Genomic DNA, 24,072 nt, shown 5'->3' with positions numbered 1-24,072 from the left:
TTACCTTTATATATTTTAGTTCATAGTTAAATTCGATAAAAACAAAGCATATCTTTATATATTACCTGAAGCTATAGTAGAAATACCTTTTCTCTCTCTAATTAGAACCAATAATGGCCTATGATCTGATTCTAAAATAATTTTTTTACCCAAAATATTGGACACACTTTTTGACACTCCATACTATAGTTAACGCTTCTTTATGTATTACTACATTTTTTTTCTAAACTATTTAATATCCTAAAAATAGAGGCCACCGGTTTTTGTTCCCCCTCAGGGTACACTTGCATTAAAGTTGTTCCCACACCATAATCTGAAGCATCACAAACTAATTTCAGTGGTAAATCTTGATTATAATGTACTATTACGAATTACTATTTTATTTTATTTTCTATAATATTTCAAACCTATTTTTCTTTTTGATTTATTACAATTGATACCATTATACGGTATAAGAAATGAACATAAAAAATATTTCACAATTGAAAAAATTGAAAAAATACACATATCTAAAAGAAATTATCAACAAATTATCAATTACAATAAAAAATCTACTACTTCATTAAATAGTGATGACCCTGTATTTAGACCAATTAATAAACAGTCCATTATTTAAATTTTTCAATGTTTTATTATATATTAAGATTTAAAAATTTTAAAAATTAAATAACAAAACGAATTAAAATTCGTCATCTTGCCCTATGCTAGACTTTTTAATGGAGCATGTTGACATAACTTAGATTAATTTAGGTTTTATTTAAAAGAGCATTACATAGGTATTTCCTAATTAAGAGGGAAACAACTTCGTGCTATTAATAATTTGGAAGACTTAAATAATTTTTTAATTAGTCCACTCAGTAGTTAAAAACAATAAAATTAGGGAGTAAAAAAATTTTAAAGGGAAATCTTTAAATATGCTCTTGGAAAATTATTAGGTTTATTTTTTCCAGTAACCGAGTGCATATTAATAATTATAAACAAATTTTTTTTGTTTATAAAAATTTCATATAAAAATANATTAATAATTATAAACAAATTTTTTTTGTTTATAAAAATTTCATATAAAAATAACAAAAAAGAACTTCCCCTTTTAATTTTTATTAAAAAATCTGAAATAAAACATTAAATTTTAAATACTTTATGTAGTTACTATATAATGATCGAGAATCTCCGCGACGGATAGGCAACACAAAATGCGTATACGTGCGAATGTTCTCGATCGCTCCGTAAGAGAATCTTCTAGAACTCAACACAATATAAAACGCGCGACGTAATAATAATGTCATTCAGTTAGTTAGCCAGTCGTCGGTTAATCGTCTACATTTTTTCTGTTTTATAAATTAGTGTTTTTATTTATTTTAAATCTTTAAAATCTTTAATCGATATTAAAAAATCTTACTGTTTATAATATGAAACTAACCAATTAACAATTTTTTCATCATGTCATTTCTTTTTTTTTACTGATTTATTGAAAAATATTTCTATAAACCAAATCAATTAAATAATGTACTATTATTAAAAAGGATCAATAGGGTTACTTTAGTTACGATTTTTGTAAAAAAATTATTTTTTATATTCTTAACTTTATAATAAATTAAATATTCTTAAATAAATATAATAATATTTAATATATTTATAATTATAATATATAATATTTTTTGTAATTTAAGACTACAGATTAAAAAAATTCTTAATTTATATTAGTATTTTTTAAAATTGTATCAGTTTTGACATAACCGTCAACAACATCATAATGTAATAAAACTAGTGATTCATCTTCTTTTTTTATAGATTCTTTAAACTTAAGTGGACCGTTTCCCACTTTAGATAGAAAGTCATTAGCCGCCATAGCTTCATAATTGTTTGGTGTAATATTACAAATAAAGTCCATAGTACAAACTGGATTAAATATAAAGTCTTGCACAGAGTCATCAAATGATCTAATGAGAGCTATAATTTTGCATTTTTCATTTTCTTCCACACACAATGGTTTGTCTGAAATATAATAATATTATNAGCTATAATTTTGCATTTTTCATTTTCTTCCACACACAATGGTTTGTCTGAAATATAATAATATTATAAATAATTAAAAAAATAGTGTTAAGTTATACAATAAATTCATGGTGAAAGAATTCAAATAACATCTTTAAATAAATTGAATATATTTTTATCGAATAATTAAGAGTTCCTAATGTCAGACTTTTTGGAATCTATCAAATTTTAATAATCTAAATATATTATTATGAATATTTTTACGTAATTTTTAGCACTTTAATTTTACTTAAAATATCGTGAAGGAATATTGTGATAACATTTTTTTTAATTGGAAGTGTCAACTTATTTTTAGAAAAATAATAATATGTTTTTCAAATATAATAGTAATGCTAAAAAAAGCATAATTCAGTCAAAATGTAAAAATCTTTTGGTTGGCATAATAATAACATTCTTTTAGTTTCGATGCAAAGCTTAAAATGTGTTAATTTTATTATAATTACAATGAGAGATAATTTTATTATCTCTCATTGAACCGATTTTTTTCAATGATACATCAAAAGATCACAAATCCTACCTAGTTGAAGATGTTACACTTTGAAGTTGAAAATATTTCCCTCGTTTCACTTAAATGGAAAAATTCCTCAATAAATTCTGATTTTTTAAATCAGTAAGTTTCAACAATTTAAAAAAAAAAATTTCTTTAAGTTGTAATAACTTTTAAAAAAACTGATGAATCAAAATAAATTTTTAATACAAATACTTTACATATGTATTTTCCTTTTTATTGTATATTTTTTTGAAAATCGGAGTATTTACCCATTCATGGAGTGATTTAAAAAAGAAACCTTTGCGTGATGTTACAAGTTTATACTTCAAAAAGAAATTGTTTTCTCTTATTTATGCTTATACTTTGTAATATTATATTATCAATTATAATTCTAGCATATAATATAATGTTATTATTTGTAAATGTATATTATACATTATGAATATACATGATCACCAAAATGGGGTTTCTTTTTTTTAAAATACAAAATTTCCAGCTAATTATGGCACATAACTTACTTATTGTATAGATTCTTAAGTAGCACCTATACACAGGACCACCATTGTCATTAATGAATTACAATAAAAACCTCAGCTTTCAAGATCAGTCTAGGGGTCTCTAGACTACCTTTTCTGACTATAAAAAGCAAGTTATTCCCTATGAAAACCAAATATTTTGGTAATTTCAAAATACAAAAAATCTGTGATATTCTACTCAATGTTTTGCATCGAAGTGTTTCTTATAAATCTAAATTTTTTTTTTAAATTTATTTGAATACATTTTTAAATTCGGTTTATATTGATATGTTTATTGGTTTTTAGAAATTACTTTCTTACTCATGAATTCAACTATTTTAAACAAATTTAATCATTTAGGCCAACATTGGGGGGTGTCCATATTAAGTTCTAAATTGGATTTAAGTCTCTTAGACTATTAACTTAAACTATTTTAGCATTTCTAAACATTTTACTAATTATTTGTTTACGGAATTGTTATATATTAGTGTAAATATTTTTTTTAAAATATTAAACATTTTCTTTTTTAAATCAATCAAATCATAGCATAATTAAATTGTAAATAACCCTGACAACAGCACCTTTTCACTACAAGACCAGCAGGTGATGCGCTTTTATCATAAACATAATGAATACCAGCACACTCTGCTGTAGACAGTCTGTCCCTGAACACGGAACATTTCAAATGAGTCATCTATAGAATTTAGTATATATTTAACTTGTTAGATATTTCAATCATTAGAATAGCTTTTTAAAAAAATAAATTTTTGTGTTATCTGAACCCCTAAGAGATCATAGACAATTGTATTAAGTATGAGTATGCTTGAATGAAGTTTGGAGTGTTTGAAGATTTGAGAAATTTGGAGAAAGAAGGAATTTTTAAATAGCAGTAAAAATAGGACAAATTTTACCATAAGTTATTTGTACATTGGTGGTTCATTTTTCATTCAACACAAATATTCTACAATAATATTTAATTTTTAATCAATAAATGTTGTAGTTCTTTCTAAGATTTTCAAGAATTGAAAAGAAAATTTTTTTTCTAAAATATTTTTCATAAAGATAATTTATTTTAAAAATACAGATTTGCTTCGAAGCGCTTCATATGATAATGATTTTAATCGCTGTCAGATATCATCTATACTTATCTCAACTAAGTAAAATCACTGTCCTACCATATTATTATTTTTTTTTGTAACTATTACACTAATAAAATATTTTATCATCACTTTAGACAATAAGTCAAATTTCCCAGGAAATCTAATTAAATATACCTCTTGCCTAAAAATGTTCTTACATAACAGTATTTGTAAATTTTTTATTTTATGAGGACTATAATAGAATTTGAAGTAGTTGGTATAGTGGTAGTCCTCTCATTTTTCTTTTAAGATTACATTTATAATTTTCGTATTGAAGTATGAGAAGTTTTAGCTTCGATGCGAAGCTGAGAAGGTATTAATTTTTAATATGATGTGATTCTTTTTTTGTGTCTGTGAATGCTCAAATCTCAACTCTCGCTAGACCCATTTTTATGAACAATATATTAAAAGATCCAAAATTGTATATAGTTGAAGACATTAACCTTAAAAACTGAAAAATTTCCATCGTTCCCCGTAAATGGGGGAAATTTTCCAAAAAATTACAATTTTTAAAATTGGTAAATTTAGTCTTTTTTTAAAATTTTTTCTTAAAACTACCATAACTTTTTTCTAAAATTAACATATCAACTTAATTTTTTTTTATATTGAAATCTTAGATGTTTTCCTTTGATTTAATATCATTTTTTTGAAAGTCTAATACTTAACCTGCTCACATGAGAGATTTAAAATAGCAAATTTTTCACAAAAATTAATTTTTTCCACTTAACTTTTAAAATTGTTTCGGAAATTATCATTCTTTAAACATATGTCAAATAAAAGCTTATATTACTCATTATAAACTGAAAAAGAAATTTGTCTTTAAATTTAAATTTTTTTCCTTTTTTAAGTTGAAAAAGTAACTTTAAAAATTGAATTAGCTTAATTTGCCAAATTAATCAAGCGACGAAAGGGACGAAAAGTTGCCGAATTGGTAACAATTTTGTCTTTAATACTTAGGGTACGAGGTTTGAATTCGCATGTAGCAATTAATTATTTGCATTTTTTCCTTAATTCTTTTTGAGTTAGAAAAAAAATTTCAAATTATTCGATTTTTATCTCATTTAAATTCAATAACCAATAAATATCAAGGATCCCATCACTGTAATCTCCCCTCATGAGAAGAAAGTTCTTATTCATGTTAATATTATTTTACTATGTGTTTTTTTTTGTGGCTGCAATTTATTTTTCCAACCCTTATTTAAACTACTTTTTTCAAAGATATGTCAAATGATTACAATTTGTATTTAGTTGAAGATATTACCCTCAAAAATTGAAAAAAAATCCCTTAATTAAATAAAGAGTAGCTAACCAGTTTATTCATACAAATAATTTAAATCATTCATTTCTAATATTTTTAAAGTATTTATTGTCGAATTAGATTTAATATGATAAAAAGTATTCAACTAAAAAAGTGAATAATTTTTATTTGTATTTTATTAATNTCAACTAAAAAAGTAAATAATTTTTCTTTGTATTTTATTAATTTTTTAACTCTATTTGTGTGTGCTACTATCAGTCTATATCATTCCAAATTTTTTTGTAACATGTTTCTATATAAATCATAAATCTATAAAAAAAATGATTTTTAGTTTCACCTGAATTTAACAATGGATTTTTACAATTATAATCAAAATTTATAATACGCTAAATTGAGTAAATCTTTTTAACTACTTTTTTTTTATTGGTTTTTTTAGTTAAAGTAAAATTAATTCANTCACCTGAATTTAACAATGGATTTTTACAATTATAATCAAAATTTATAATACGCTCAATTGAGTAAATCTTTTCAACAACTTTTTTTTTATTGGTTTTTTTAGTTAAAGTAAAATTAATTCAGTTGTGCATGTTTCAATTGTAAATCTAATACCCAAATGTTAATTAGAAATGATTACTATGATTTATATTTAAGTGATATATTATTATAAAAATGCAAAAAAAAACGAGTTCTTCTGATAAACTGTAAATAGTAATTATAAAATTTGTTGACTGCATATTAATCTTTAAAATAACATTTCTTTCTATATAATTATGTCAATTTCAAACTTGTTAGTTGAGCTAAAATTTATGGCAATAAATTCATTATTTTTTTTAGTATAAACTTCCACAAAAAAGTAGGTTAAAAATTATTAATCCTCCAATTTCTTAAAATTAAACACTATCTACAGATTTGCATCAAAGCATTTCTTATGATAGTCATTTTAATAAATTTCAGATATCATCTATACTAGTTTCAACTATGCCACGCTCACACTGTGCGCGACCCCACTGTGCTACCTTTTTTTTTTTTATATTTTATAATTTATAATTTTAAAATACATTTAAAATATATTCAATTTATATAGAAGCCAGTGCTCATTACGAGTACGCGCATTGAAATAACACTCCTTTCATTCAACTGATTGAACATTAGATTTAAATTGGTATAAAATAAAAAAACGGTAGCACAGTGGGGTCACGGCACAGTATGGACATGTGATAGTTAGAACTATTATAGATGATATCTGATAGTGATTAAAATCACTATCATATTAAATGCTTCGAATCAAATATGTTGTTGAAACAGATGTTTTTGTGTTTAATTTTAATAATGGGTAGATTATTCCAAGAACAAAATTAACTCCTGTTTTTTTTTAACTTTGACTGACATTTGCACACAAAAGAGAAGTCGCCGGGAAATTTTTTTTTTTTCTAATCATAAGCTTTAATTTCATATATCTTTAAGGGACGCAGTATTTCCGGAACATTATCAAAACTTATGTTGAATAAGTTAAATATTTTTAAAAAAACTTGCTATTTTTAATCCCCCTCTGCGGGTAATTAACATGTAAACATTTTTAAAAAAATGATATCAAATGAAGGCAAATATCTAAAGTTACTATTTAAAAAAAAATTATTTTCGTACGTTTATTTTTCAAAAAGTAATAGCAGTTGTAAGAGAAAAAAAACCCAGCACAGGGGGGTCGCGGCACAGTGGTGACGTGGCATAGTTGGATCAAGTATAATGATATCTGACAGTGATTAAAATCACTATCAAAAATAAACGCTTCGATGCAAATCTTTAGATAGTGTTTAATTTTAAAAAAATTGGTGTTTTATTCCAAAAGCTACTTGATCTGCTGGTTCCTTATTAATATCTCGATTAAGATAAAGTATGTCGAATTACAAAGTTAAATATAAAATAAATAATAAAATCAAAAATTTTCACACAAAAATAGTATTCGGTAGCCGTTTTCACCATGAAGACAAGTCCAGAGGTCAAATTTTTTTTTTGCATAATAAATTAAATTACATTAGCTTTAATTTAAGATATATATAAAAGTGTCAGACCATCTGGAACATTTTCAAAAGTTAAGTTGAAAAAGTTAATTTTTTGTGAAAAAGTTGTCATTTTAAATCCCCCCTGTGGGCAGAAAAAAGGTCAAATTTACAAAAAAAATATACCAAATGATAGGTAAAGACATCAAGCATCTATAAGAAAAATTATATTCATATGTTCATTTTTGAATAATAAATATTAATACTTATGTAGTAAAGGCAATTTTCACCACGAAAACAAAATGAAGGTCGAATTTTTTTTCCACAATTAAGTATATTACATTAGCTTTAATTTAAATAAAAGTTTCAGTATTTCCGGAACACTTTCAAAATTTAATTTTTTTTGAAAAACATGTCATTTTGAATCACCCCTATGGGTTGATAAAAGATCAGATTTATAAAAAATATATACTAAATGATAGGTAAATACCTCATATATCTATAGAAAAAAATTATATTAATTTGATTATTTTTAAAAAAGTAACGGCAGTTTTTAGTAAAAAAATTGAAAAATTTTCGAAAATTAGCGATTTTTAAATTTGTAATTTTTTTGGAGGTTTCCCCCATTTACGGGGAACGAAGGAATTTTTTTCAATTTTGAAGGGTAATGTCTTCGACTAGATACGATTTGTGATCTTTTGACGTATCATTGAAAGAAATCCAATCGGTGAGAGCTGAGAAAAAGTGGTAACAGATACAAAAACAAAAAAAAAATAAAAAAAATAAACACATCATAGTAAAACCAATACCTTCTCAGCTTCGCATCGAAGCTAAAATGTCAAAAATTATCGATTTTTAAAGTTGTCATTTTTTGGGAGATTTCCCCCATTTATGGGAAACGAGGGAATTTTTTTTCAATTTTTGAGGGTAATGTCTTCGACTTATGATCTTTTGACAAATTGTTGATCAAAATCAGTCCAGTGAGAGCTGAGAATAAGAGGTAACAGATAAAAAAAAGCACATAGTAAAATTAAAACCTTCTCAGTTTTACATCGATGATATAATACACCTAAATATTATGAAAATATTGTGTGTGAATATTACGTTTATTGTGGTTTTTAAAAAATTTTTTATGCATAATCAAAATTAATTAATGCATTATAAATTATATATATAGAATGTTTAGTAAGTAAGTAAACGGATTACTATAGTTCTCATTATTTGTAACAATTGATGCGCAATATCTTTATTTTCAGACCCTCTGTAAATAAGTTTCACTTAAATGAAAAGTGAGTTATTATGAAAAATAGTATACTATTTGTATTTATTTGTCATAAAAATTAAAATTAAAAAAGGCAACCATTGATTTTAACTTTCAATGCCTTAAGTTTGACACTGTGTCGTGTTTCCCTAGCCTCACTTCATCTTATTAACTTGTATGAAAGTGTATCGAGATCTGAGTCATAAGTGTACGGTGACCTAGTGGAAAGGTTTGTCTTTATTAAGCCTTGGATCACGGTTTCTAATTCCTTACCGTGCCTCTTTTTTCAAATAGTTTCCGATTCACTCTCTATAAACAGCTGTCAATCGGGTGACTGTGTTAATAGATATATAGATTGTTTAGTAATTAAGAAAACATACCAGTTTTTACAAACAATGAAAACAATAGAAATCAGTTTCCTTATTTACTGAACACTGTATATATTATAAATATATCAATAATATTTATTATTTGTAAAAATTTAAAGATCTTACCGTTTATAATATGATAATATCCAATAAAAAAATTTTTCATAATATCATTTCTTTTTTTTACTGCGTTATTAAAAAATTCTACTACAAACCAAATAAATCATTTAATATGAAACAATACATTATTATTAAAAAGGATCAATAGGGTTACACAAGATAGTTACTTTTCGTTATTAGAAAGATAGGCTAATCACTAATCATGCACTGAGACATTATAGTAAGTCAATTTTGTATATCTCTTACCGAGTTTTATGATAAAAATCATAAAACCGTATTACCATTCGGTATTTACCGAATGTAATTACTATTTAGTAAATTATTAATTGGCAATTATCATTATCAAATAATCATTTACCGAAGTGTAATACGCTTAGTTCTATGGAGCTTCGCTGTTTTCACTATTGTTCTTGCATATTTTTTTTAATTGGATACCTGATTTTCACAATATTGTCCTTCTGATATATTTATTCTGTCCCCACATGAAACTGATAAACGTCCTCCACAGCACACCTTGGTATTGTAGTACATTTTATATCTTTATGGTACACCCAGTACCATATAGGTTCCCAAAAGTCAACTTCATATTACGCTATACTTTCCCGTGACAAGTCCTCTCACATGGTACAGAGGTTTGGGGGCCTAATTATTGTTTGCAAGCAAGTATGCACATATGCCTACCGATCCTATAAATTGGAAATGAATGGCTGGCTATATGATCAATAGTGCATGTTTCCCCCTTACTGAATTACAAGGATCATTGGGATAGTCATTACAATAATCAATATGGTTTCAACATTAAATTTTTTTTTGATTATTTAAAATTTAGGTTGAAACTGTATAATAATTAGTGAGGATATCATTTCAATCACAGAGTTTTAAATAGTGACCTTCATGACCTATTATCAAAATTTAAAATAATATAATTAGTCTTTTAGACTAAAAATTAAAAATTAATGACCAAATACTTCTATAGACTCTAATGAACTATAGTAGTTTTATATCCATATTATATTTTTGAGTATAAAATTTAAAAAAATTAGGTATTTGAATGAGTAAAAATTAATTCAATTCGTCCAAATAAAACGAAAGTTTAGGAATGGAAATTAACAAAGCATCACTTATTTACTTACCATTTATGTCTTTATGATTTTGAGTATCGATGTCATTCTCTAAAAAAGTTGAAATTTATGAATTCAATATTAAAATTAAACAATTAATTGGGCTATTAAATAAATTACTTCATAAATTAATTCAGTCCTTTAAAAATTAATTAAAATTAAAAATATATTGAAATTATTTTAATTATTTTAATTAATTACCTTCAATATACCAGTAAATATATTTTTCGCCAATCTCATAGATTTTAAGTAATCTATCTAAGGAAAAAAAGATTAGAAGAATAAATAAAAATATTGTTATGAAGACAGTTATAATAGTTGATTGTATTATACAATTATGTATTTATAAGAAATGATATTAAATAATTAGAAAAACATATAATTCATTATTACCTGCGTCATGTAATTTTGAAAAATATGATACACCTGTATTAAATATTATAATATGCATGTATTATGTATTAATCGTTTGTGGCCTATGTATTTAAAATTAAAATATTAATTAAAAAAGAAAGGACTAACAAAAATAAACATAAAGGTCAGGGTTAAAGAACTCATAAGAAATATTTAAAATCAAGAAGTTAAATTTTCTTCTGTGACTGAACATTTATTTACACATAATCATTCCATTAAGACCGTAAAACTAATTAAAAACGTCAATAATTACAAAGAACTTAACATAAGGGAGGCAATAGAAATGTTTAGAATAATTTAATTAATTGGTATCTAGATCCCCTAAAATTGCATTATTAAATTTATAAACTGTCAATAAGTGGTAATCGGTTATGTGATAAATTAGTGATTATTAATCACTAAATAGTAAGATCACTAGAGTTTTAAAATAGTATTTTTTGGTTGGCGTATATGTTGAATGTTAATGATGGGTAACATTGTTCCCAAATTATGTAACCGCGACTTTTTAATCATTTTTGTGACTGTTTGAGTTAAGCAATTATATTTTTTTAAGTTTTAAATTAATGTTTTAAATACATATTTAATTTAATATAAAATATATATTATTAGTATTAAAAAGAAAAAATATTTATAATATAATATTATTCAATTTAGTTCAGAGATTGATTATTTTTTTATGTAATTTTATTTATTTTATGCATAATAAAATACTATTTTATTATGTGATGTATACCAGAGGTTCTCAAAGTCAAATGAATCACGGACCCCCATCTAAAGACCTACAGTCTTCGAGGACCCCCGGTTAGGTTCAAGGTGTAAACTTTTTATTAACATAAAACATCTTGATAAATATATAAACACTATCAATGGGAAGAATGCATTTGTTTCTTAAACTTTATAATGTCTGAAGTATTAGGAACAATTGTTGAAATTTTCAACCTCAATGCTGTTTCAACGTTCTTCAGTCGATTTCTTTTGACACTTTTTATGTTACAAAGTGTAGAAAATGTCTGTTCACACAAATAAGTCGTACAAAAAGGCACAAGTTGTTTGAAGGCTTTTGTTTGCTAAATCTGTGAATTCTGACCGGACAAGAAACCAAAAATGACATAAATAATTTTCTTCTTTGAAGATTATTTCTCAAGCCCTACTGCAAAACAAATCTACCAGTTGATCTTGTTCATTTTCAGAGAGGATAGTAAGGCTGGCAACATCTTGTTGTTTGAAAGGGTGTCTCATCCAGTCACTGTTTTTATCTGGTGCAGGAAAGTACTTTCTCAAAGTACTCGCTAAGTCTGTCATATGTTCGACAATCATGTCTTGAATCTCAACAGGTAGAATGTCTTCTGATTTGGTTAGATATTGTTGTAACACAGGCAATGATGTGTAAGACTTTCTTTCAACTAGATTTACTCACAGCTTTAGTTTTTCAATCATTGCTTCGATTTTGTCTTCTACTACGAATATGTTAGTATCAGGTCCTTGCAGTTTCAAGTTCAAAACATTCAAATGTGTAAATAAATCTGCTAAGTACGCAATTTTGCAAAGTCCCGAAAGGTCATTAAGTTTTTCTCTTAAGATGAACTTTTTGTGTGTACACAAAGCAATATTCTTACTTCATCAGCTAGTTCGAAAAAACGTGTAAGAACCTTTCCTCGAGAAAGCCAGCGAATCTCTGTGTGTAAAAATAGCTGTTCGTATTCACTTCCCATTTCTTGACATAGCTTGGTAAAAATACGAGAGTTCAAGGGTCGAGACTTAATGTAGTTGACAATTTTGACGAGTTCGTCAAACACAGTTTTAAGCTCAGTTGACATTTTCTTCACTGCCAAAGCCTCTCTATGTATTGAACAGTGTGTCCACTTGACGTTTGGCGCTACTTGCATCACCCGAGCCATCAATCCAGTTTTAAGACCCGCCATCGCTCCAGCTCCTTTAGTAGTTAACCCTACACATTTATTCCAATCTAATAAGCGTTTAGAAAAAATAATTTTTAATTAAAATATTGCTGCCGGAAAAAGTTGTACCAGTATGCTCTCCTTAAAAAGATCATAACTATGCTAAGTGGATATTTTATCATGAACCAATTATTTAATTGAAAAATAAAAATATTATTAATAGTTTTTTCTTTGGTAATGTGTAGATACATAATATTCGCAATTTATTAATCATGAAGGATTTATAAATATATATATATCCATTAAGCCATCATAAAGTGTCATCTTTAATTTTCAAGTGACAACATACATATAAAACTAACTTTTAAAATAGACAATTATTAAATTAAACAAAAAATGGCCAATAACAAATTTTAAACCTGTGATTGAGAATTTATTGACTTTTTTATACCTAAGCAGAGGAAGATTACGTCTGAGAAATTATTATTAATAAAAATAGTGGCACTCGCGTCTCATTCCCAGTCAATACTTTTAATTGTTAATAACTCTAATTTAATAACTATATTAACCCAAACATTTTTATGAACCAGTCATTTTTTAATTAGAATAGTATTTAATAAATAAGATAATTTATTTTGTATGTTAACTTTTGTAAAAATAAAGTAAAATAAGTAATTTATGACAAAAGAGTGATCCTATTTGAAACAATTAATATCTAATTAATAAGCTAGTTATTTATGTGTGTATAAAATATATGGAATGAATACAAAAATACTTCATGATTGATAAATTTATGTATGTACCTAAAAGAAAACAAAAAAAAATTCTCAGAAATATTTTTATCTTTTGATTATTTAAATAATTTATGATAAAAGAATCATCCTGTAAATTATAAGGGCAATATGTTGATAGTTGTCCAATGGTTCTAAACTCCTCGAATCCAGAGGAAATTTGCTATTAGTTGTATACTTTAAACAATAGTGTGTGAATAAAATGTAATAAACAAACAATTATTTTACCATGTCTTAAGAAGATTTGTGTCAAGGTTTCTATAAAAATTTAAAAATTATTATTTTTTTACTTTATTCAAATAAATTAAATATGTAGTAACATATTTTTTATGTCGGTCTGAAACCTTTATATAGAGGTCACATTAAGTTTAATTTCAAAAATTTTATTTAGTCAATTGAAATACACTTTTCATATAGTGTCATAGCACTATAAAGTTAAAAATGTAAAAAATAAAATCGAGAATTTTTACACAAAAATAGCATTTGGTAGCCATTTTCACCATGAAGACAAGTCCAGAGGTCAAATTTTTGTTTTTTGTATAATAAAGTAAATTACATTAGCTTTAATTTAAGATATATATAAAAGTGTCAGACTTTCCGGAACACTTTCAAAAGTTAAGTTGAAAAAGTTCTCCTTTCTATATGCATTTTATGTTTTGAACCTCCCCCCCCTGTATTAAGAGAAATATTCTGATTAAGATAAAATATATCAAATGAAAGAGGGATATAAATATTATGTCTCACAAAAAAATTGTGTTGATCCATACACTTTTCAATTAATTATAGCATTATAAAGTTAAAAATTTTAAATATAAAATCAAAAATTTTAACACAAAAATAGCATATATATATAAAAAATATATACCAAATGAAAGGTAATGATATCATGCATTTATATAAAAAAAAGTTATATTGATTTGGTTATTTTTAAAAAAGTTATAGCAATTTTAAGTAAAAAAAATTGAAAAAATTTTGAAAATTAGAGATTTTGTAATTTTTTTGGAGGTTTCCCTCATTTACGGGGAACGAGGGAATTTTTTTCAATTTTTGAGGGTAATGTCTTCGACTAGATACGATTTGTTATCTTTTGTCGTATCATTGAAGCATCGAAGCTAAAATCTTATAATTTACTGATATGTAAATTAGTAGTTTTGTTGTATTTTTGGGGAAAAACAGATGATTCTTTTCATTAAAAAAGGGTCGGTATTTGCACGCCTCCAGAAAAATCTATGCTCTTGAGCACTGTTTAATTTTAAATTATTTTTATGTTGTTATGGTCGAAACAAATCAAAAAATTTTATTTTTATCAAACGTATTAATATGTTAAATCTATATAAAAGTTTATTGGAACTATATTTAAATTTCTATTTTTAATCATCATAATATAATGATGATTGAAATTAAAATTTGCCCGTGAATTCAGCTCTCTACTTTTATTAAGAGTTTATTATTCATGTGTAATATACTTACTATATGAAACTTGTTTAATAAATCGATTAAACTTGTCATAAAAAGTTCCTAAAAATAATAATATCTATAGATTTTTTAATTTTTACTTATCATTTAATATTATTTTAATGTTTTTGTATCATTAATTAATTTTATAATCGTTTTTGTTGCATAGAAAGCTACTCGTTAATTTCCATGTAAAGTTTTCCTCCTGCAGCTTGATTACATAAAATATATCAAATACTAAATACTAAAAGTATGGCGAAAATTTTATTTTGAATGTTTTTGATTTTTGAGATTAACAATTATAATTACCTACATAATTCAAAACTTCCCTCTATCCCTTATCTGATCAGTTCTACAGGCTTTGGTATATTTTATGGTTAAGTTTAGCTGTTTGTTAACAATAAATTAATAATTTAATCTATAAATTGAAACTTTTTGATTTATTAGTAATTTCACTTTCGGTTTTATAACCAGGGGTTGGAACCTTCGAGTTTTTTATAAACCAGTTTCATAGAGGTTTCTAATATAAAAAATTAAGAGGTTTAGGTTCTATTATAAGTTATTAAATTTTCTTTTAAAGGTTCCGTTTACAAACCAGTTCTATAAGTGTAGTAATTAAAACAAAAAAATTAGTTATTATTTGTTATTTTTATTATTTTTTAACGTACTAATTTAAATACTAATTTTTACATTAATATTTAAAAAATCAAGGAGGTGGTTTTAGAAAATACCACTTTCTCAAAAAGGAATCTAAAAATTAATAAACTTTATTTTACTATTACATTTATATAAAATATTTTAAGTAATAAAATTAGTTTTAAAAAAATTGTAAAGTCTATTTACTAATAATTTTAAAATTTTATAGTTATTTATGTTATACATAAATATTAGGGTGGTCCTCTGTCATAGGTGAAGCAAAAAAAATTTTGATTTTTCAGTTGCAGGACCCCCTAAATTTTTTTATTACTATAAGTAAAACATTTTGGTGAAGTTTTGTCTTGATTGGTCAACCCCTTCCCGTGCCGCAAAAGGGTTGAAAATTTGATAAATGGGGTAGTTTTATAGTTTTTTGTTTATATTTCAATAACAAAAAATCGTACAAAAAAATGTTCAGGTATTAATTTGTAGATCTAAACTTGTTCTTTAAAATATGTCATAACATATTTCCTGATTAGACCATTATTTGGTCTGCAAAATTTTAAAAAATAGAATAATTTAATTATTTTACAAAATCATTTTTTTTTCTATTATTTTGTTTGTATCTTACGTATTGTCGAATTTACAACAAAAAGTTTCTTATAAAATATACTTAAAATAATATTTTAAGTTAAAAAGATAAATTGTAAAATTTTAAATTGATTCACCATTTCTTTTTTATTGCGAACTATGTCTTATTATTTGGCGAAAATAACAAAAAAATACAAATAGAACTAATTTTTTTTACACTTACATATTACGAACTATCAATTAAAAAAAATGATTAAGTATAAATTTATTTCCGTTTAAAAACTTTAGTTAAGTATCAAATTAATATGAACGGAGTTTCTAGAGCCTGTTTAGTACACTCAGGATACGTTTTTCTGTATTTTTAAACTACCTTAAATAAAAATAAAAAGTAAGTTAGCTAAATATTTTTATTACAAATATATTGCTGTTTAAATTACTTGTAATAAGAATTGTTATTGATTTTTATTTTTGGTATGTTTGTTGTTGTAATCTTCCATGAGTTTAACACTTCACTCAGCATTGTCATTGACGATTTTTAGTCCATCAACAATTTTTTTCCTAATATATAGAAGGAGTCTTTTTCCCAGTCAGCTGGGTCTATATCTAAAAAATTTATGTTAATACCATATCTTTTGAATAAGTTTAAGGACTGTTTAGTGAATAATGAAGTTGGAAAATTTGTTGCTAAAAATTCGGGAACTTTTTCAATTTTAAGTGGCAATTTCTTTGAACTTAATTCGTCGTCTTCTTCTAGTTCATTTTCCAAACTCAAATCATTAATCTTGGCCACAATATCTTTTTTTATTTCTGTAGGGAGTCTTGTATCGAAAATAGAAAACGCAACACACTCGTCACTTAAATACCACAAATGGTTTAAATATTTCGAGAGGCATACATTTGCAATCTCTTTGACATCATTTGTGTAGGCATATAAATGTGTAGGCATTTATGTCATTCATGGGAGCCTCGCTTATTGTGGTAGATGTAACCCAAGATTTTATGTATACTTTTATAATGAATGTATAAATTCTTTCTAGCGCATGGTCGTCTTATATTTAGCCCACCAAGTGAAGAACGACCCGGTTGAGAGTTTTCATATACATCAGTGTTCCAATTTTCTGATTCTTCGGATCTTAAATATTTTAAACTAGTAGCTGAAAAATATTTACATTGAGGTATGTTGAAGTAATAATATAAATATGCGCAATATTTATACAAATTTATTTGTCTACCCGAATCTATTTCTTTAGAGGCAGTATTAAACTTAAGTCTTTTTGTTACTTCCGATTCAATTTTGTCGGCTCTTCTTTTTTCTTTATCTGATAATTTTATATCGATTCCTAGCATATAACCAGGACGACTTGGCTGTCGTTGTAAAATTAAAACATTTTTGTCTTCTTCAACTTTTATAATTTCTAAAGCATTTATGTGAGCAATTTCAAAAAGATTATCTAAGTCTTTTGAAATTATTTAAACTTTTTAGGTGTTTTTCATTAACTCTGTCCTTTGATTTTTCTATATCTCGCCAAGTTTCATAATATTTTTTCAGCTTTTTTACACAATCGGTTTTATGCTTTCTTGAAATTTGGGCTTTCCTCCAGTAATGAGACATTTGTCTATCACCAAGGTAGAGCATTCCAATAGAATAAATTTTACAGAACGTAAATTAAAAAATAAGACTGGTATACAATATTTTAAAAAAGGTAGCTCACTCTCTAATATTTAATTATTCAACGAACCGACTAAATAAATTTTTTGTCGTTGCATTTTTAATAAAAATATATCTCATGTATACAAATAAAATTACATAAAAAAATCACTATTCCATATATATAATAATAATCTACAACTGCACTGATATTTAATAAAATGTTATCAAATCATCACGTTTATGATGATTTGTTAACAGTGATAACGTTTCTTAACTTATTTAACTTTTGAAAATTACGCCGTTCGTATTTTTCATACAATAATAATAAATAAAATAATAGAAAAAACCGATATTGTAAAATAATTAAATTATTCTATTTTTTAAAATTTTGCAGACCAAATAATGGTCTAATCAGGAAATATGTTATGACATATTTTAAAGAACAAGTTTAGATCTACAAATTAATACCTGAACATTTTTTTGTACGATTTTTTGTTATTGAAATATAAGCAAAAAACTATAATACTACCCCATTTATCAAATTTTCAACCCTTTGGCGGCACGGGAAGGGGTTGACCAATCAAGACTAAACTTCACCAAAATGTTTTACTTATAGTTATAAAAAAATTTTTAACTTCAAATTTCAGGACCACCCTAATAAATATGCATAAATAGTGGTGTAAAATTACTATGAAAATTACAATGAAAAAAAAAAAATCTTTTTCAAGAATATAATCAGGAATGATCTTGAGAAAATTCTCGATAGGCGGCTATTCCTTTTAATTTTTTTTATATTATTTTATATTATTGTGAAATGGTTCTGAATGGTCACTTTCAAAAAATGTTACTTTCAAATTTATTTATTTAGCTTTAAATTAACTTGATCAACCGAAGTTAACCAATTCTCTAATTTTAAGTTATCCAATTTACAAATGATTTAGAGTTATAATTAAAACTAGAAAAATATGTATTTATACATTTATCGAAAATTCTGACATGTATCAAATATTAAAGCTTATGTGATATACTTTATTTGGAAAAAAATTGACTTCTGGACATATCTTCGTGGTGCAAAGGGCTACCGTATAAAAATATAACACATTTTTTTTGCAAAAATTTTCGAATTTTAATTTTTAATTTTAACTATAAATTGCTATAACTTTTGAAAAGTTTATTGACCAATAAATATATATATTTTTTTAAATCATCTACAGTATGTTTTTATTGAAAATAGAGTTCTGGTACTCTGAATAGTTCTTTAAAACAAATAATTAGAGTTCTTAAAGTTATAAAATAATTTAAAAATTAATTTTTAAAAGTTATAAACTCGTTTATAACCAAATTTGAAAAATCGCGGGTTTCTATTACGGGTTTTAAATTAGTTTAAGTATATGAAAAAATATAGTAATTTATATATACCTAATTAAAATTTTATTAATATTTATTGAATATAAGGTAGAAATAGAATAAATATACATTAATTGAAAATTTTACAATTGTAAAGGAAATATACAGATTTTATGATAAATATTACCTTCGTTTAATTTCTCGAGTTTTTCATCTGAAATCGAATATTAAGAACAATTAGGTTTTAGTAAAAATATTAAAATAATATCATACTTATGACATTATTTTAGTTTTAATATCAATTTAGTTTACTTTTTTCATGTTTGAATCATTAATTTTGTATAAATATATATATAATATAATAATAATATAAATTTTGAAAATATTTTTTTCAAAGTCTTATAATCTACTGAACTATAAAACTACAAAACTATAGTTTTGTCCAACTATTGGGACAGACACAAATCTTTTTAGTTTCAATACGAAGCTGAGAAGCTATTGGTTTTACTCTGTTGTGTTTTCTTTTTTTTAGTGGAAATATTTTAAGCAAATATCTTTGTTTCCAAAATTATCCGAAATCTCAATTTATAGGATTTACAGTAGAACCTCATTAGTCCGGACTTCGCTTAATCCGGACAGCTGTTTAATATTACGAAAAATACGTAGTTTATGCCGTTGACTAAAATAAACATAAAAGCGAGTTCTTCGAATTTACCATAAGTACATATATTTTTAACTACCATCATTAAAGTTATCATAAACTATGTATGAGTAATTTATATTTTGGTCATTATTATATATGTACATAATTCTATCTACATAACTCTTGTTATCCATTTGTTGGTCATACAATTTGCCAGTCGGTTGCCTGATACGCTTTAGAGTGTTTCGTGACTGTGATGTCTTTAAGCAAACCTAGTCAATGTAAAAAGTGAAATCATACGTCTCTTTCACTTAACGATAAACTATGCGTAATAGAAAAACTTGAAAAGGGGACATCAGTGGAAAGCACTTGTGTGCAATATGGCAATGCCAAACAGTCTCGGACTTGAGAAAGAAAAAAGACGATATAAGAAAGTTTGTCTTTAAATTTGATGTAGAAACGGAAACAAGTGGTGTAAAAAGAATGCAGTTGCCTCTTGATCAGTCCCTTGATGGTGCAGTTTACAAATGGTTTTGTCAACTCCGTTCATCTGGATTGGCTGTCCGTGGAGTTGAAATTCAAGCTGCAGCAGAAATATTAGCTAAAAATTTGGACATTAATAACTTTAAAGCCAGTTCAGGATGGATGTTTAGATTCAGGAGTCGTCACAACATGACAAATAAAAAAATATGTTGTCAAGCGTCACAGTCAAGCGTCTATACAAAAAGAAGCTTTTACATGAAATGTGTTTTGTTCCACCTAGTCGTACAGGTTTTCCGTCCTCTGTATAGCTCAAGTATTATTATTTTCTTTTTAGGATAAAGTTAAAAAATGAAAAAAGTAATTAAAATATTCTAATTATTTTAATAGTGGCTTTTTTTGGTATATTAATATATTAATACAACTTACTTGTTAAATGTATTGATATCCCTACATCTGTAATTGAACCATATTAATCAGAATCATTAAAAATTATTTTAAATGTTTTAAAACATTATTGTTATAATAAAACTTTAAGCAACCAATTCTAAAATCAGTATCTTAAAATTGTCAATAACCGAAACCAGAAAGGGTTGACCCTCCACTAAATTTGTTTTGAATTACACTATATTTATGTGGCTAAACTTGAAAAAATTGCATAGAGAGAAAAATTGTTCATTTATATTTCTTTAAAATTAAATATATAAAAAAAGTAAACAAACTAACAAACAAAATAATTAACTATAAAAATTAGCAACAAGTTTAATTTTCAAATAGCTCTTTGATATTCTCCATAAGGAATTTTTACTATGGCATTGTGACAAGCAGCCCCTTAATATTAAAGGGGAATGGCCTGTTACTGTGCGGTAGCGTTGTTTATTTTGTAGCAAACAAAACGAAAAATAAAGGAAAATAAAAAGGGGATAGGTAAATAGGTACACATGTTTATGTATATATAAAATAAGAAATATATTTACAGTTTTGCAAATGAAATTCTTAAAAGTAAAGGGAAAGGGCGGATAACTTACATACGAAAACAATATTAATCTTATGATGTAATACAATTACAAAATGATAATAAATTAATGACTTATTTGATGTCAGCTTGAGAAGAATTGAGACAGTGGCAAAGTTATTGACCGGAAACTAATACTGAACAAAATCAGTAAGGCTACAAGGCGAGCAATTACTTATTGTACGGCTGCCGACTACTAGAAGCGCGAGACAAGTGTACTGTTTACGTACAGAAAAGGTTGTGTCGCTCACTGAGGAAGTAACGACAGCATGAACACGTTCGAACCGGTCATACACGAGTGCCACACTCTATCCAACAGGCATAAATAAAATCTTTACTGAATTAAATACAATAAAAAATATGTATGTTTCCCCCCAAAAAAATAAAGTAGGCACACCTATAAGACACAATAAATGAAGTAAAAACATATTTTACAACAGATGAATAAGTATAATTAACAAAAGTAAAAAAAAAAAATAACATTGTTTCAATAGAAATTTAGTGGCTAGTGTTAAAAAAATTATCTTAAGATTATAAATATAAGATTATATTTATGTACACATTTAAATATCCTCATGCGTACTTCAATATTATAATTATAAGTGTAATATGTACACAAATATGATGTAATAGATTTTTGCAAGAACCCAAATTAGAACCGGTCCTTTTAACTTGATAATCTAATTAAAACATTTTTAAGTATCTCTTCGAACCGGTATCTATATTTTCATTTTAAAAACTTCTATAAAATCAGATCCCAAAAACTCAAAGGTTTCAACCGCTGAAAACATTGGTATAAGCTTTCATACTATACCGGTTATATAAATTCATTTTTACCTCAGACGCCAAAAAGCTAATGATAACTATATTTATTAATGTTGTTTCAACTAGATACTCAATAATTTAAATTTCATTATAGTAAATTGAAAGTTGAAGAATGAGTTAAAAATAACTCTAAATCTAATAAATAATCCCAGATAAAAATTTTTAAAATAATGTTACAAAACATTTTTATACTACTATTAAAAAAAAATTCGATCGATGATTATTCAATATTGTTTTAATATCTCTGTAAAATCCTTCTATTAAAACTTAAATATGTCTATATTACAATAAAATATTTTTTCACACAAAAAAATTTATATTTCTAACATATATGAAATTAATAAAATTTTATTTTTATTAAAACTATTGATTGATTTACTTGTCCATAACTCTTGGTTTGATATTTTGCTGACGGACGGTTTTATAAAATAAAAACAAAAAAATAAACAATACGTGTGTAATAAACGCATTGTACACTATTTTATAAAAATTAATCAAAAGAATATACACTAAGTTAAAAATTAGGTGACGTGATTCAATTCAAAAATTAATATCTAAAATGTAATCTAAATGTAATTATATTCATCCATGATCAAATAAACATATTGTTAAACGTAATTTTTCATTTTATACTATTTTTCTTAACATAAGAAATTTCTATATTTTCATAATAAAATTTTAAAAAGTATAATATACTACCATGCTGAAAAAAACAATTTTTTTAAACTGTATTTATATCAACAAATATTTATTAATATTTCTAAAACTTTTTTTTTTAGTGAATATCTTATTCGATTTAATAGTTTGTATAAACATATTTGACATTAAATACAAATTTTTACTAAAACTATTTTCAAATTATAAAATAATAAATTTTAATACTTATGTAGTAAAGGCCATTTTCACTACGAAAACAAAATGAAGTTCGAATTTTTTTTACACAATTAAGTATATTACATTAGCTTTAATTTAGGATATCTATAAAAGTGTCAGTATTTCCGAAACACTTTCAAAATTTAATTTTTTTTGAAAAACATGTCATTTTGAATCACCCCTATAAGCTGATAAAAGATCAGATTTATAAAAAAATATACTAAATGATAGGTAAATACCTCATATATAACTATAGAAAAAAATTATATTAATTTGATTATTTTTAAAAACGTTATGGCAGTTTTAAGTTAAAAAAATTTCGAAAATTAGCGATTTTATAATTTGTAATTTTTTTGGAGATTTCCCCCATTTACGGGGAACAAGGGAAATTTTTTCAATTTTTCAGGGTAATCTCTTTGATTAGATACGATTTGTGATTTTTTAACTTAACATTGAAAGAAATCGGTTCGTCGAGAGCTGAGAAAAAGTGGTCACTGACATAAAAAAAAAAATAAAAATACATCATAGTAAAATATAATATCTTCTCAGTTTCGAATCGAAGCTAAAATAAATATTATTATCATATAAAAATAAATCATTTAAAAAAAAATTAAATTATCATTGGGTAAAAATACTAATTTACTAAACATGAACTTGAACTATATTATCATTATTAAAATTTAAGTACGAAAAAATGAATAATTATATAATCAATTTGATATTTTTTTAAGCATATAACTAAATATTGATCATTAAAATAAAAGTATAATTAGTATTATGGTATTAAAACGCGTAAAAAAAAACTCAGGGTACGTAATTATTTAGATACGCAACAAATTACATAAAATTGTTAATACAATAGTTAAACAAATAGTTTTCATCTAAATTTGTGGTATTATAATAAAAATAACAATAATAATTTACACCTCATCAATTTTTTTTAGGTAGAAAATTGTTTATAAATAAAAATATTAAAATATATCATAAATTTATGTATATACAAAACGAAAAAAAAATTATATTGTTTTAAAATGCCTGCTTTTAATAAAAAAATATATTTGATATATAGTCATAAATACGTTAAGTCATGCTAGATAAAAAATTGACCATTATATTTTCAAAGTGACTA

The 24,072-nt window shown here is 24.9% G+C and overlaps 2 protein-coding genes across 9 annotated transcripts in view; both read right to left on the bottom strand.

Annotated features, from left to right (window-relative positions):
* The window catches only part of LOC126899357 (pentatricopeptide repeat-containing protein 2-like), a 68,525-nt gene that overhangs the window by 22,966 nt on the left and 21,487 nt on the right, over window positions 1–24,072 (bottom strand). The window lies entirely within an intron of this gene.
* LOC126899236 (uncharacterized) lies at window positions 1,666–22,735 on the bottom strand. 3 transcript variants are annotated; one of them, XM_050673857.1, is made up of 10 exons: window positions 22,450–22,732; window positions 20,660–20,686; window positions 19,295–19,321; window positions 14,898–14,945; window positions 13,656–13,685; window positions 10,718–10,750; window positions 10,526–10,582; window positions 10,337–10,375; window positions 9,210–9,290; window positions 1,666–1,995 (listed from the first exon to the last, which is right to left on the bottom strand). In XM_050673857.1, exons 1-10 carry the CDS (start codon window positions 22,538–22,540, stop codon window positions 1,691–1,693), a joined length of 738 nt encoding a protein of 245 aa, XP_050529814.1. In that variant the 5' UTR covers window positions 22,541–22,732; the 3' UTR covers window positions 1,666–1,690. The 3 variants fall into 3 exon arrangements, with proteins under 3 accessions (XP_050529814.1, XP_050529833.1, XP_050529822.1); XM_050673876.1 differs by lacking the exon at window positions 9,210–9,290 and having other exon boundaries at window positions 22,450–22,735; XM_050673865.1 differs by lacking the exon at window positions 14,898–14,945 and having other exon boundaries at window positions 22,450–22,733.

The sequence above is a fragment of the Daktulosphaira vitifoliae genome, unplaced genomic scaffold, assembly GCF_025091365.1.
Source record: "Daktulosphaira vitifoliae isolate Bord-2020 unplaced genomic scaffold, ASM2509136v1 Scaffold_1, whole genome shotgun sequence".
Taxonomy (NCBI): Eukaryota; Metazoa; Arthropoda; class Insecta; order Hemiptera; family Phylloxeridae; genus Daktulosphaira; species Daktulosphaira vitifoliae.
This window is presented reverse-complemented; position numbering and strand designations above follow the sequence as displayed.

What these genes read in the sequence shown, in the direction of transcription:
- LOC126899236 (XM_050673857.1), bottom strand. Translation starts at nt 22,540, where the DNA reads ATGCGTTTATTACACACGTATTGTTTATTTTTTTGTTTTTATTTTATA. An exon ending in AAACCAAGAGTTATGGACAA is followed by an intron (nt 20,687 to 22,449) that starts GTAAATCAATCA and finishes GTTCAATTACAG; the next exon opens with ATGTAGGGATATCAATACAT. An exon ending in TATTTACTGGTATATTGAAG is followed by an intron (nt 10,376 to 10,525) that starts GTAATTAATTAA and finishes CAACTTTTTTAG; the next exon opens with AGAATGACATCGATACTCAA.